General features: G+C 36.3%; 1 protein-coding gene across 7 annotated transcripts in view; it reads left to right on the forward strand.

Annotated features, from left to right (window-relative positions):
- The first annotated feature begins 3,701 nt into the window (after nucleotides 1-3,701).
- Nucleotides 3,702-14,126, forward strand: part of WDSUB1 (WD repeat, sterile alpha motif and U-box domain containing 1) — a 72,944-nt gene continuing 62,519 nt past the window's right edge. The window contains exons 1-5 of one of the 7 annotated variants that reach the window (XM_082395343.1): nucleotides 3,716-3,888; nucleotides 4,299-4,507; nucleotides 6,176-6,597; nucleotides 8,222-8,406; nucleotides 12,068-12,160. In XM_082395343.1, coding sequence (XP_082251469.1) covers nucleotides 6,200-6,597; nucleotides 8,222-8,406; nucleotides 12,068-12,160 — 676 coding nt within the window. In that variant the 5' untranslated portion in view covers nucleotides 3,716-3,888; nucleotides 4,299-4,507; nucleotides 6,176-6,199. Of the gene's footprint in view, nucleotides 3,889-3,913; nucleotides 4,012-4,298; nucleotides 4,508-6,175; nucleotides 6,598-8,221; nucleotides 8,407-12,067; nucleotides 12,161-14,126 lie in introns of those variants that run through there. The other 6 variants (XM_082395342.1, XM_082395347.1, XM_082395344.1 and 3 more) reach the window with 6 other exon arrangements.

The following is a 14,126-nucleotide window of genomic DNA, read 5'->3' on the forward strand; positions in this document are numbered from 1 at the left end:
ACTATTAATGCTCAAAATGATTCATGTTCTGTTAGCCCAGGTCTCTGATTAACTATGTTGAACATAATTCCCTACCAACTTACAATGGACACATAGCATAAACAAGAAATAAACCTTATTTTAAGTCACTAAGATATTAGGGTTCATTGTAATTGCCTCATATCCTAGGCTATCCTGATGCAGACTGGCTATTAAACCATTGGATTAGAAGGAAAAAAATAGGCCCAGTAGGACTTAATATCTTACCTCTCTATATCCCATCACTTATGAAGGGGTCCTGGAAAAGAACTAAAATGCACAATTGAAGAAAGTGTGATAAAAGATTAAGAGGGTCTTGGCAAAGTAAGTAGATTGAACTGTAGTAATGTGTCAAGGTCAGGAAAGACTGCTAATATATTTTACCTTAGGTTCAAAGGGGAGACACTGCTTTTGAGAAACCTCATGATGAAAAACACAAAACCAATAAGAAAGTGGAGGGGCTGGAGTGCATTTTGACCCAGTGAAACTTTGGGCTGATATGGATTTGTGTGGACAATGCTTTATGCTATTATTGAGACCCAAATTGTGATCGACCTAAAAAAGATTGGTAGATTTTATTAATACAAAGAATTACAGGGCTTCAGCCAAAGCAGTGGTTAGAGGGATATTTATAGCTGTAAATCCTATATGGAAAAAAAAAATCATAAATCAGTAACCTAACCTTCCAATAGAAAAAGAAGACCAAACCAAGCATTAAGAAAGCAGGAGGAAGGAAATAATGATTAGAGAAGAAATTAATAAAAGAGGGAATAGAAAAAATTAATTAAACCAAAAATTGGTTCTTTGAAAAGATCAACAAAATTGACAAAGCTTTAGCTGAACCAACTGAGAAAAAAGAGGGAAGACTAACTACTAAAGTCAGGAATGAAAGAGGGGACATTGCAGAAACAAAAACGGACTTTTAAGTGAATACTATGGACCAAGTAGATAACTTGGGTGATAATGGACAAATTCCTAGAAGATACAAAGTACTGCAACTGACTCAATAAGAAAGAGAATATCTAAATAGACCTATGACAAAGAGATTGAATTAATAATAATTCTGTAAGTTCGGCTATTATCAAGTGAATTTGATTATACAACGTCTATTATATTCTTATGTTATAAAAAACCAGGAATCTGACAGTAAAAATGTGGGTTTCTTTTTCAAAACTGTATTTTAAATCTTGAATTCTCTTGTGGAGCATTAGTAATAAGATACTGGAAAATAAAGAATTTGAGAAGATGAGACAGAAGAAATAGGAAAAGAAAAATTTTAATTATAGGAAATTGGAATTTAAAAATCCATAAACAAGAAGAATGTTTCTTGTACCAAAGAGGAAGAAAAGGCATAGATGGAACTGCAAAATTTCTTTAGCATGTACAGATACCAAGTGTCATCACATTTCTTTCTTGTCTGCTTATTTTTAGCTACATGTATGTTTTCTATCATCAGGCAGCTCTCACTGTGCCCATTGTGAGCCTTCCTCATCCTCATTTGGCAGCCCCTGGGTCTTTCTTCTATCTGTATGAAACACCAACTTAAAGAACTCTAGCGAACTCTTATTACTTGGTTGGCATCCAGGACTATGGGTGGATTAATGGAAACATGGCCAGTTAGAGGGTGTAAAGTCTATTTAATGGCAAAGGATAAGGGGAATTCAGAGACTATTCCATAATGCAGAAGATAACACAGCCTGCACCCAGTTACAGCTTCCTCTCTACTGGGAGGTAGCGCTGTGGATAATACCAGGTGTGGAAAGTGAATGATTGCATCAGTATGAGAGAATCCCTGGGCCATTCTCATGGATATTTTTAGAAACTTTTTTTGAAGTTTAATATACACTACACACAAATGCATGTATTATATATATTGAGCTTGATACATTTTTTGCAAACTGAACACTTCCAGGGAGTTTTTTACATCTTGTACTCTACCTTGCCTGATTGTTCTGGAAACTCTGGCCTTATTTGCCTGCAAAGCAGAACAACCCAAATGCATTCCTGAGTATTTACTGTGAAACTGGGTATTTCCTCAGTTGGCCCACACTTCAAGCCTGTTTAGAACCCATTCCTACACCCACCTTTTCTAATTACTTCAGTGCCTATCATCTCTCTCTCCTTTGAGTTCTTGGTTACTCTCAACTAAACATTTGAATAATCATTGACTCACTAACTGATTCACACCTATTCTGTTCCCACTGAATTGTATTTGGAGAGCATGTATTGCTTATTATTTAACTGAAAAGTTAGTTTTCCTTTAAATATACCACTTAAAATTGTTTTCTATATTCCCCAAGAAGCATTATTACAAGGAACAAAACTAGAAATTAATGATAAAACAGGATTAATTATTGACCACAGTTACATAATTAGAGCAAAAAACGTATAAAATATTCAAATCTTTAATGTTCCAAGTCAAAGTTCCAACTATTTGGCACTCTGTCCTGTGTAATAAGATAACCAGTTCACTCATGTGATCAAAGATCTCTATAAATTCTTAAAATGTTTCTCTAATATATCGCCAAGATATTTTAATTAACATCTCCCAAATTGCAAATTCACAGACTAGAGACCAGCTACAATAAAGCTTCCCTCTTTGAAACTGCCTGTCCTGCAAAACTGACCATACAGGGCTTGAGATCTCCATGCTAAATTACTGGCCTGTGTAGTCAGGGGTTTCTTTTACATATTTTACTTGAAGAATATTATAACCAATCTTACCCATCAAATTAGTGAAAAATTTTAAAAAATTACTCAAGTCTGTCAAGAATGTGGAGAGACAGGCACCACCATATGTTGCTGAGAGGTGAAACCATACAGCCTCTCTGAAAAGCAATATGGCAATATTTATTAAGACTATTTACACTCTTATGCCCAGTAATTTCATTTCTTTCTAACAATTTCCTTAGCAAATTTCATTAAAGTAAATATTTATGTACGTCATTGAATCCAGTATTATCTATAATAAGCACAAAAATATTGAAACAACTGGGAAAATGTTAAATAAATTATGGTATGTTTCTGGGGCTGTGGACCATTAGGCAGAAACAGTAATTACACTACTGAGAAATTTTAGACGTGGAAAATGCTCAGGATACAAGTTTAAGTTGAAAAAGGTAGTTTGCAGGTCTTTTTGTAAAATTATTGATATTATTATTCATGAAAGACTGAAAGTAAATGTTATATCTGAGTGGCTTATTTTTGAGTGGTGTGATTATTAGTTATTTTTCTTATTTATAGTTTCTATATTTCCTAGAGAGAGCTCTATTATTTATACAATCAAAAAGTTACTTTTAGAAAAATACTGTTTTGATAGTACTTTGGCCTGTAATCAAGTTTCAAAGTGGCGATGGCAGAAGTCATGAACCACTGAAGTCAGAGCTGGCCTAAACAGAAAAGACCAATCAGGGAGGTCACAGAATAGGCAGAGCAGGATAAAGAAATACAGCAGAGGAAGGAGGCTCCAAAACTTTGAGCTGTAGTAACTGAGAGTTAAGGGGGGCATTATATAATGCCCCCTTTAAAATCACATTTCAGGCACTCGCTAGACCTTGAGAGCTCAGCTTCCGCAACCAGAAAAAAATTTCAACTAAAGGTTCTTCCCCAGTCCGGACTCATTTAAATCCTACAGCCAGGTTTTAGAAACCTCGTCATCAGGCGGCGGAAGGGCACGCATGCGCGGCGGCAGGGCGGGGCCGGGCCTTCCTTTTGCCTTAGGACGTCCGCCGGCGTCGGCCCCGCCCGCCTCACCTGCGCGTCACGTGCCCTGCGCCACTAGCCGGCACCTGAACGCTGATCCCGGGCGTCGTGGGTCTGCGAGGTGAAAGGGGCGGTGCCCATGGGCCAGTTTAACAGCGACGGAGGCAGGTGGGGGACCTTGACTGGGGTCAGCCCCCCGAGCTTCCCCGCTCGAGGTGTCTAAACCCTCCGTTTCTCGGCGTCCGGTCTAAGCGCGCGACAGGGACCTGCTGAGACCTTGAACAGAGCGATGTACGGTTTTGCGGCCTCGGTTTGGGAACCGGGCGGCGCCTCCCAGCGGGGCGTGGAAGCCCCAGCTGGCTTCCACCCCTCCCCCGCAACCCGAGCGCCGGTCCCCGCGCCCCGGAAGGCCCTGCTCCCCGCCGGCCGCGCTCCTGCCGCGGGTCCCTCGGTCCGCTGAGGCCTGGTTGACTCTCAGAGTTGGGCAAATCCTTGGTCCCCGCGTGGGCGCGGTGGGAGTGGGTCTCGAGCTTTATGTTGGAGGATTCTTGGCACATTTCGGGTTTGCCTTGCATTAGATGGGTATGCGTGTGTTCACACTGGCGAGTTGGTCCGGGATATGACCGGAAATTGAGTGTTCGGCTTGACGGCTGAGGTGTAAGTGGACGCCCACACCAGGTAGCGGTAGACTTGAGAGCGCGTTTCAAAACAAAGAGTTCAGCTGATTGCGTCTCTGTCCTTGCGACTCGAGGGCCTCGAACTGCAAAGGGAGCTGAGCGCCACAAGGGTGAGGAAGTTTGTTTGGAAAATTACCCGTGTGCACTTGCACAGTTGGGATTTGGGAGTTCCCCAGAAAGCACCGCCTGATGGCGTTTTTTTTACAGTGCTACACCTCAGGCGGTAATCTACCAGGGTTTTTGGTGGTTGGTTGGCTGGTTGGTTGGTTTTTTAGACTTCATTGGCGTTTGTTTGAAAAAAGAGGCTGAACTTTTGGGATAAGATAAATGCTGGGAAAGGCTCGCTCCATCTATTTGGAAAGATTTCTGTAAATAATATTAGAACAAGGTATTATGAATTTTACAATTCAAAGTTACGCCTGTCCCTTCAGGGCTGATTATTGCCTCGTTCTACACCATTTTTCCACTGTCAGATTTTTTTTCTTTTTTTTTTTTTTTTTTTTTTTTTTTTTTAGTATTAGTAGCTTTATTTTTAGTTATCCAATCATTTTGTATTATATTCACATATAATGTTTAAAGCCTAGAACTGGATTTGGGGAAAAATGTTAATTCAGCAAATATTTATTTGACCACATTAGGTGCCGATACTGTTTTACGTTTTACATGCTGTGGATACAGAAATGAGCGAAACAGACCCGATCTTTGTTGGTTTGGTGCTTACCTTCTAGTGGGGGGAAACAAATAAATAATAAATATGTCAGAGGGTGGTAATTGCTACACTGATGATTAAAATAGGGTGATGTGCTAGCCTGTAGAGGGGCTACTTTAGACTGGGAAACTCTCTCTGAGGAAGGACACTGAAATTGAAATCGAAATGCGAAATTAGATCCCAAAAGCAGGGGGAAGAGAATTTAAGCATAAGAAAACCACTTTGTGAAGATCTTAGGTGTAATCCTTTGGACCAGGGAGGCTGGAAAGAGGGAGGGTGAGGGAAAGTGGATGGAGTTGAGGTCTGAGAAGTAGGCAAGCAAGAGACAGACCATGTAGGGTTTTGTAAGTCTTGGTGAGGAGTTTGGATTTTATTCTAAATTTGTACATTTGTTCTTCGTTGCAGACTAGCTAAGTCCATTTTTTGCCACTCTTTCTTTTTGGTTTCCTTGATTTATTACATTGATTCTTCACCTCAAATCTTTTATATCTTTTTATTCTTTGTCAGACAAGATGACAAACCATGACATGATAGCTTTCAACACTGCCACTTAAATTGTGAATGAAACCTTTTGTTCCTTTTTTATGAGTGAACTATATAATTCTGCATCTTAAAGGCAGAGCAATAGCCTTGGCTCCATCCTGTGGAAGGAGCAGCAGAGTTTGTTAAAGTAGTGAAAAATCTTTTTAAGCTGAGATTAGCAGATGTGGAATGAGGCAGTGTTGAGTAACAGTTAGTTAAGGGAGAGTCTTCAAGGGTGAAATAAATACCCAAGGATGTTCAGTGTCAGATCAGTTTGACGTTATTTGACTAGGTTCTTTTTCAGGAGTTGTGGAATTTTATTGGTATGGCACTGGTGATTGTGATAGTCATCAGAGGTTATAGTCTTAAAATGTTTCATTTCTCTCCAAATTATTCTAACCCCCAGTATAATATATTGTCTTTAAAAAATGTGAATGTAGGAGCTTTCATCGAGCAAGTTAATTGCTTTTGGCTCTTTTATATTGATTTGAGTTGCGTTTATTTGATTCCTAGGATGAAGTAACCTTTATCTGTCTAAAAATTGCAGGATATTTTACTTCAAATAAAGAACATGGTGAAACTAATCCACACATTAGCGGATCATGATGATGATGTCAACTGCTGTGCCTTCTCCTCTTCCCTCTTGGCCACTTGCTCCTTGGACAAAACTATCCGCCTGTACTCCCTGAGTGACTTCAGTGAATTGCCACACTCTCCATTGAAGTTTCACACCTATGCTGTCCACTGCTGCTGCTTCTCCCCTTCAGGACATATTTTGGCTTCATGTTCAACAGATGGTACCACTGTCTTATGGGACACTCAAAACGGACAGACTTTGGCAGTGATGGAACAGCCCAGTGGTAGCCCCGTGAGGGTTTGCCGGTTTTCCCCAGACTCCACTTGTTTGGTATCAGGGGCAGCTGATGGAACTGTTGTTTTGTGGAATGCACAGTCATACAAGTTATATAGGTAGGAATATTTAAACCGCTTTCCGTTTTTAATCCTATTAACAGGTCCACAAAAAAAAGAAAAAAAAAAAAAAAGGCAGAATATTTTGATGACTTTAAGAAGCAGATAATTTTTAGACATCACAAGGAAAAATATTTTGACCTATCTTCTGAAGGTCATAAAAACATAATATGATTCTTGAAGTAGATTTGCTTGGCTCTGAGTGTTTTAAATTTCCAATCTCTCTTTTGTAAAATAAGGTTAATCTTGTTAGACTTTCATGGATTTTTTGGGTAAGAGTTAGGCCAAAAAAAAACCCCACAGTAGTCTTTTGAATAAAATTTAGTAATTTTAGGCTTTATTTTTCTCACTCGTGGCTCAGGTGTTCTCAATAATAAAGTAATGGTAGGTAAGTCTCACCTGCACAGCTCTTTGCTGACTAGGATTCTTGCTGACCAAGCCCAGAAGAAGGAACCTTGTGATCAGCATGGTGTTGTGTTATTGTTTCTTTTAAAAAAAATCACTTAAAAAACTCCTTTTGGATAAAAAGACATCAATTAATTTACACTGGCAATGTTGTGTTGCAACTCACCAACATTAAAACCATGCACTTGTATGTATTTATAGTGTGGTGAAATATATATAACATCAAACATTTTAACCATTTTAACGTGTCATTAAGTACGTTAAAAACTATAAACTTTCAGATGTTACCAATTAAAATAGCTTAATGTACCTTCCTTTCTCCCTACCCCCCAGCATCACTCAGAGCACAAATGGTAGCTGGTAAACAACTGTTACTCATTTAGATTTGGGTCTTTGGATTGAAGAAAGTGATGTGTTTTAAGTGGTGTTAATAAACAGTTTAAAGAGAAAGCACAGGAAGAATGGAATGCCTTTAAGTTATTTTGTGTGAATGAAATACAGCTGTCAGCCAACGAATCTTTTTCACTTATTGGGTGATAAATTCTGCCTCCCTAGCATTATTTCTCTAATGTATGTAATTAATGATATAAAAATGGTACACTGCAGTAGATTTAAGCGCTGGCTAGGACACTGCACTAATTGTTGGGTTTTTACCAGTTTATTTTTCCTAATTGAGAAAATAATTATTGTTAGGCCAGTGCTTCCTAATCTTCCCTAGATAATTTTAACTTATTCACAGCATTTTCTTTACATAAAGCATTTGTATTTGAAGATGGGATGAAAGTTTCTGGGTGATTTTGCTGTTTGTTGTTTCTAGGTGATTTTAATACAAAAGTTGAAAGTGCTTTTGACCCCACTAACATGTTTTTCAATAAAAAAGTTATATCTTAAAAAAAATGTGACTGTAGTTGATATTGTTGGTCGTTACTGCTTTTTTTGTTAAGCTTTGTAGATTTTAACATGTTCATACTGACTTGCCACATGGAACAGTATGAAGATATGTCGACTTTTGTTTGGTTAAGATAATGTTTAAATCCTCTTACTTTTAGCAAGCATATAAATGATATTTTATTTCTATAGGCATCTACTGTCTTTTATCTGTAGTTCTGTGATAGCCATTTATCCTCTTTTTAGTATATCAAGCTGCTGTTAGAGATTGTAATGTAAAGTAAAAGATGCTCTGAAATGAAAATTCCCTTTTCTTTTGCTTTTATTTCAGATGTGCTAGTGTTAAGGATGGCTCCTTGGTGGCCTGTGCATTTTCTCCTAATGGAAACCTCTTTGTCACTGGCTCCTCGTGTGGAGATTTAACACTGTGGGATGATAAAATGAGGTGTCTGCATAGTGAAAAAGCACATGACCTTGGAATTACCTGCTGCGATTTTTCTTCACAGCCAGTTTCTGGTTAGTTATTTTACTCTTGTAAGCAATAGTAATTCCCATTTGCAATTTGTATGTGACTTTTCGTTCTTTTACTTATTTTCACTTCATCATTAGTAAAACAACAAGCCCTTTTAATTCATTCCTTTCAAGGAATCATCCTTCTCCTTTATCTTTTTTGATCAAAATGAAATCACAAATACTTTTTGGGGAAAATCAGGATCTTTGGGAAAATATGTAGGGGCTGACTCAACTTGGTGCAGTAGATCTGGATTCCTAGAGTACGGTAATGTAGAGGCCTTAACCCTGTTGGTTTTACTGTGATTTTTGAAATATTGTATATTGATATTCAAATAGAAATGTGAAATGTAAGAATTGAAAACAAGTTTCGTTTTCCATTTACTAATTTAATCTTTCAAAACATAAATTTTTAAAGCACTTGACAATACAGTTAGTTTTCAGAAAAAGAAGAAACAAGAACTCCTGAATATAGACTCTTGGTTTTAAATAAATACAGTGAATTGGGAAGTTGTCTTCTTTTATTTTCACCTTCTACGTTAGGATGAATTTCTGCTTTTGGCTGCTCCAGTCTTATTGCCAGACCAGTGCTGTCCCATAGCAATATAATGTGAGCTACATATGTAAATTTAAAAATTTCTAGTAGTAGGTGAAATTAATTTTAACATATTTTATTTTACCCTATATATCTAAAATATTATTTCAGTAATTGATAGTAAAAGTATTAGTAAGATATTTTACTGTATTTTGGTATGAAGTCTTCGAAATCTAGCGTGCATATTATGTCACATCTCAATTTGTAGTAGTCACGCTTCAACTGTTCAGTAGCCACGTGTGGCTAGTTACTACCTTATTGGACAGCTCAGGTCCAGTAGCAGGATGGCTTTGGCACTCCCCTATTTCAAAACCATCAATGGCATATTAAAATATGATTAAGGTAAGATAAAATACCAAATCCCAAACACAAAGCCTGTAAGTACCTTCATATTCTGTTTCCCTGCCTCATCCCAAATCACACTTGGCTTCATGCATTCTCTTGCCACACTGGCCTCCTTTCATTCCTTGAATGTCTCTAAGATTTTTCCAAGTGTTTTACATGTGGACCCTTCACCTGGTTCACTATTAGTCATCCTTTAGATTTCAGGTAAAAAAAAAAAAAAAAAAAAAAAAAATCATTTCAGGTGAGTTTCCCCTGCTCTTACCTCCTGCACACAGTCTAAAGTATTTTGATAGTCTTTTAGTTGCATGCTTTATTTTTTACAGGACTTAGTGAAGTATCACAGGTTTTAATTATATAGTTATTTATATGGATTGTGTTTAATGGTGTTTTTCCTGTTAGATTGTAAGCTCCATAGGGCAGGGCCTGGGTCTTTTATTTACAGTGCTTGGAATATAATAGGCCTTGAAATGCAGACTGATGAATAAGATTCTTTATTGATTTGCTGAAATTTCTTGGTTTTGTTTTCTTAACCTTTTAGTATCGTATAGCAGATTAACAGATTTTCTTTTCATGAACCCGTTCTTACATTAAACTCCCTACCTAATTTACTTATGATAATTTATTCTTTTAATATATTGTTTTATGCTGTTTTATTCTAAGAAGACCAGCTTGTAACAGACAAGAACCATTTCTTCCATTCTGTGAGACCTTCTCCAAAATCTTACAGGCACTCAGTGAATCTTTAATGAGTTATATAAACATAGGGAGATTTAGGTTTCCTTTTTGATTCTAAGTTACCTGAAAAAAAGGTTTTCAATTAAAATACCATTTTTATAGTAATATTAGAGTAAAACTAAGGACATCCTTGTTCTATCTTTAGAGGGATTGCAGCTCATGGGTCCTGGAAAGTTTCACTAAACTAGGCAGAAAATTTGGTGAGATTCTAAAATAAGTTTAATACTCACATCCCTACCCTGCCTGTAGAGTATATTTCAAAGTATATTTCTCAGTATACTTCTAATATGTCCCTTCTGTAGTTTCTTTAGTTCAATTTCTGTTAAAATAGATATTAACCTTATGTGTAAATTCCCTGAAACAGATCAATATATGCTTTAAAGCGTATAAACCAATAAATGATTATTGTAGGAATTTGTGGTAACTATGTATTTTCTTAAAAGACAAAGTATGTAATTTTTAACTTGTTATTGTTTAATTTGGTATTTGTTAATATCTGTAAATACTTATGACATTGAATCTTCTGTCTTTGTGACATTTTGCTCAAATAAGGAAAAATAATACTGTTGGTGCTGGAGGATAAATGTTCAATTCTCTCCAGTTTTTAAGTGAAAAGACAGTTTGGATTAGATTATTATTACAATTTAAATATTTTTCCTGAAGAAAAGTCTATTTTTAAATATTATATTTGGATCTCAAGGATAGGCATATTTTAAGCTTTATAATTTTACATTGTCCTAGATGAATTCTTACTACTGAAAGAACCTTCTGAATTAACTTAAGGATCTTATTTAGTCTAGAAACAATAGGAAAAAAGTTTTCTTAAGTGAGTCTAATACTTAAATATTTTACTCTCAGCCATTTTTGGGTAAACTGTTTTGCCTTAAAAAGAGTTATTGATTATTAGGAATTGCTTATATCCATCAAGATCTCTGAGAAAGGATGCTGTTTGGCTGAACCTGTGCTACAAAAACAAAAATGCTGTTGAAATGTGGAAGTCCCATGCAGTTAGAAAAACTTTCAGTGAAAAAGAAATTTTAATTCGTTTTATGTTAATAAAGTATATGTGCTTTCAACAAAACAGAGTGAGTCCATAGGAAACGTTTATTTTACATACCCAGGTGTATAAATTAAATATCGTATACTAAATATTTGCAAAACAGGAGTGCAGTCTTAAGATGGGTATTAGGTTTCTTAATTGTCTTACTGCATATGAGTGCTGAAATTTCCTTTGACCTGTGATATTAGGTGGAATTCATATAAAATTGAGTTGGTGATACCAATATTAACGTTACCCACAATATTTAGGAACTTATCTAGTGGGTAGATAATGATACACTGAAATTATCTAAGTAAGCATAACAACTAGCGGGTTTTTTGTAACACCAAATTTAACTGATTACTTTCCCTGATTTGTGTAATATTTTCCACCAAATCTATTGGACTGAATTGATGTTGTTTTGGATTTATGTAATTCTAGTCCTTGTCTTGATTAAATCAAATGGGAAAACAGTCTCATTCCATGTGAGTTAAGACTAAGCTTCTAACAAGTGAATGTATCCTAAAAAAGTTAAGTTGGGAGCAATTAAGCATTTAACACTCATCTCATAACTGACTTTTCTTCCTAATTTTTTGCATCAGTGCTAACCTCATAGACTCTAAAATTGGGTTGGAGGGTGCCCTAGGCTTCATGGCTCAATATTGGCCTTTGCAACACTGAATTATATCCTTAGTGGAAGGGAAATAAAAAGGTATTTTGTTGTTGCAACTTCAGGGGCTAAAGCCATAATCCTTTGAAGTACCTTGCTTAAAAGAAATTCTTTAACTGACATTTCGTTATATGGTGTAAATTAATTAATATAATTAATATTGCTTGTGAATGTGGTTTAAATGAATAGAATTAACAGATCTGAGTTAAGAAATTGAAAGTTTTTTGGTTTAAATGTTTTATCAATTCTTGTGTATTTATTTTTAACAAATTTATATTTTTAGGTGGAGAACAAGGTCTTCAATTCTTTCGACTGGCATCATGTGGTCAGGATTGCCAGATCAAAATTTGGGTTATTTCCTTTACCCATACCTTAGGTATGTATTCAACGAGTAGTTCTCTAAAATGATTTTTTGTGATTCAGATAAAATTTATATTTTAATTAATCTTTTTAACTAAAGAACTCTGGATATCTAAAAGTGATTATAAAAATATATTTTAAGAACTTTTAGTCAAAGTAATACATATACATGATTTGGAAATTGTATGCACACTACCGATTATGACCTCACCACTACCACTACACACATTCCTGCTCACACATTCCTCCTTTTTCTGTTTTCAATTCTTTTGATGGTTTTCAAAGTTTCTCTAAATACTGTTTACACCACCACTTTTATTTTTTATTTATTTATTTTCTAACATCTTTATTGAGGTATAATTGCTTTACATTGTTGTGTTAGTTGCTGCTGTATAACAAAGTGAATCAGCTATACGTATACATATATCCCCATAACCCCTCCCTCTTGCATCTCCCTCACGCCTTCCCTATCCCACCCCTCTAGGTGGTCACAAAGCACTGAGCTGATCTCCCTGTGCTATGTGGCTGCTTCCCACTAGCTATCTGTTTTACATTTGGTAGTATATATATGTCAATGCCACTCTCTTGCACCATCTCAGCGTACCCTCCCCCCTCCCCGTGTCCTCAAGTCCATTCTCTCTGTCTCTGTCTTTATTCATGTCCTGCCCCTAGGTTCTTCAGAACCATTTTTTTTTTTTTTTAGATTCCATGTATATGTGTTAGCATACGGTATTTGTTTTTCTCTTTCTGACTTACTTCACTCTGTATGACAGACTCTAGGTCCATCCACCTCACTACAAATAACTCAATTTCGTTTCTTTATGGGTAATATTCCATTGTATATATGTGCCACATCTTCTTTATCCATTCATCTGTCGATGGACACTTAGGTTGCTTCCATGTCCTGGCTATTGTAAATAGAGCTGCAATGAACATTGTGGTAAATGACTCTTTTGGAATTATGGTTTTCTCAGGGTATATGCCCAGTAGTGGGATTGCTGGGTCGTATGGTAGTTCTATTTTTAGTTTTTTAAGGAACCTCCCTACTGTTCTCCATAGTGGCTGTATCGATTTACATTCCTACCAACAGTGCAAGAGGGTTCCCTTTTCTCCACACCCTCTTTAACATTTATTGTTTGTAGATTTTTTGTTGATGGCCTTTCTGACCGGTGTGAGGTGATACCTCATTGTAGTTTTGATTTGCATTTCTCTAATGATTAGTGATGTTGAGCATCCTTTCATGTGTTTGTTGGCAATCTGTATATCTTCTTGGGGGAAATGTACCACCACATTTTACATTTGTTCATTGTAGTTATTGTTTTTTGAGCATGTGTGGGTCTTTCCCCCATGCACTGTACTATTCTTTCAGGTGACTCGTCAGTCAGGAAAAATACGTCTTTCATTTTTGATATACAGGATTCATTCTAATTCTTTCTTCTCTACTTCTTCTCTTTTTATAACTCCCATTAGTTGAGTGTTGGACCTCCTGACTTGATTCCCTATGTCTATTTTTCCCCCACATTTATCTCTTTATCATTTTTTCTATTTTAGGAGAAAATTCCTTAGCTCTATCTTTTAACCTTTTTTGAATTTTTTAATCCCATCAATAATATTTTCAATTTCCAAATGCTTACCTTTTTTGTTTCTTTTTCCTAGTGTCCTCCATTTAATGCAAGATCCTCTCTAAACTCTCAGGATACCAATCTGAGGCTTTTTGTTTTGGTTTTAAGTTCCATTCTGTTTCCTGATGAACTTTGTTTGCTCTTGGGCCCTTTTTTGTTTACCCTGATCTTTCTCTTTCATATGATTACCTTCTTCAAATGCCTGATGATCCTTAGTATTCCATTTACTTTCAAGAATTAAACAATAAGAAGAAGTTTAAAAGCTCTGTGCACATGGTGGTTGTTTGTATTTGCTGGCTTCCCTTTAGGATAAGAAGGTGGACTATTGGCCCTTATTGGGGAAGGGTTGGAGAATTAGAG

Source organism: Balaenoptera borealis (genome assembly GCF_965194805.1).
Source record: "Balaenoptera borealis genome assembly, chromosome: 6".
Classification (NCBI taxonomy): Eukaryota; Metazoa; Chordata; class Mammalia; order Artiodactyla; family Balaenopteridae; genus Balaenoptera; species Balaenoptera borealis.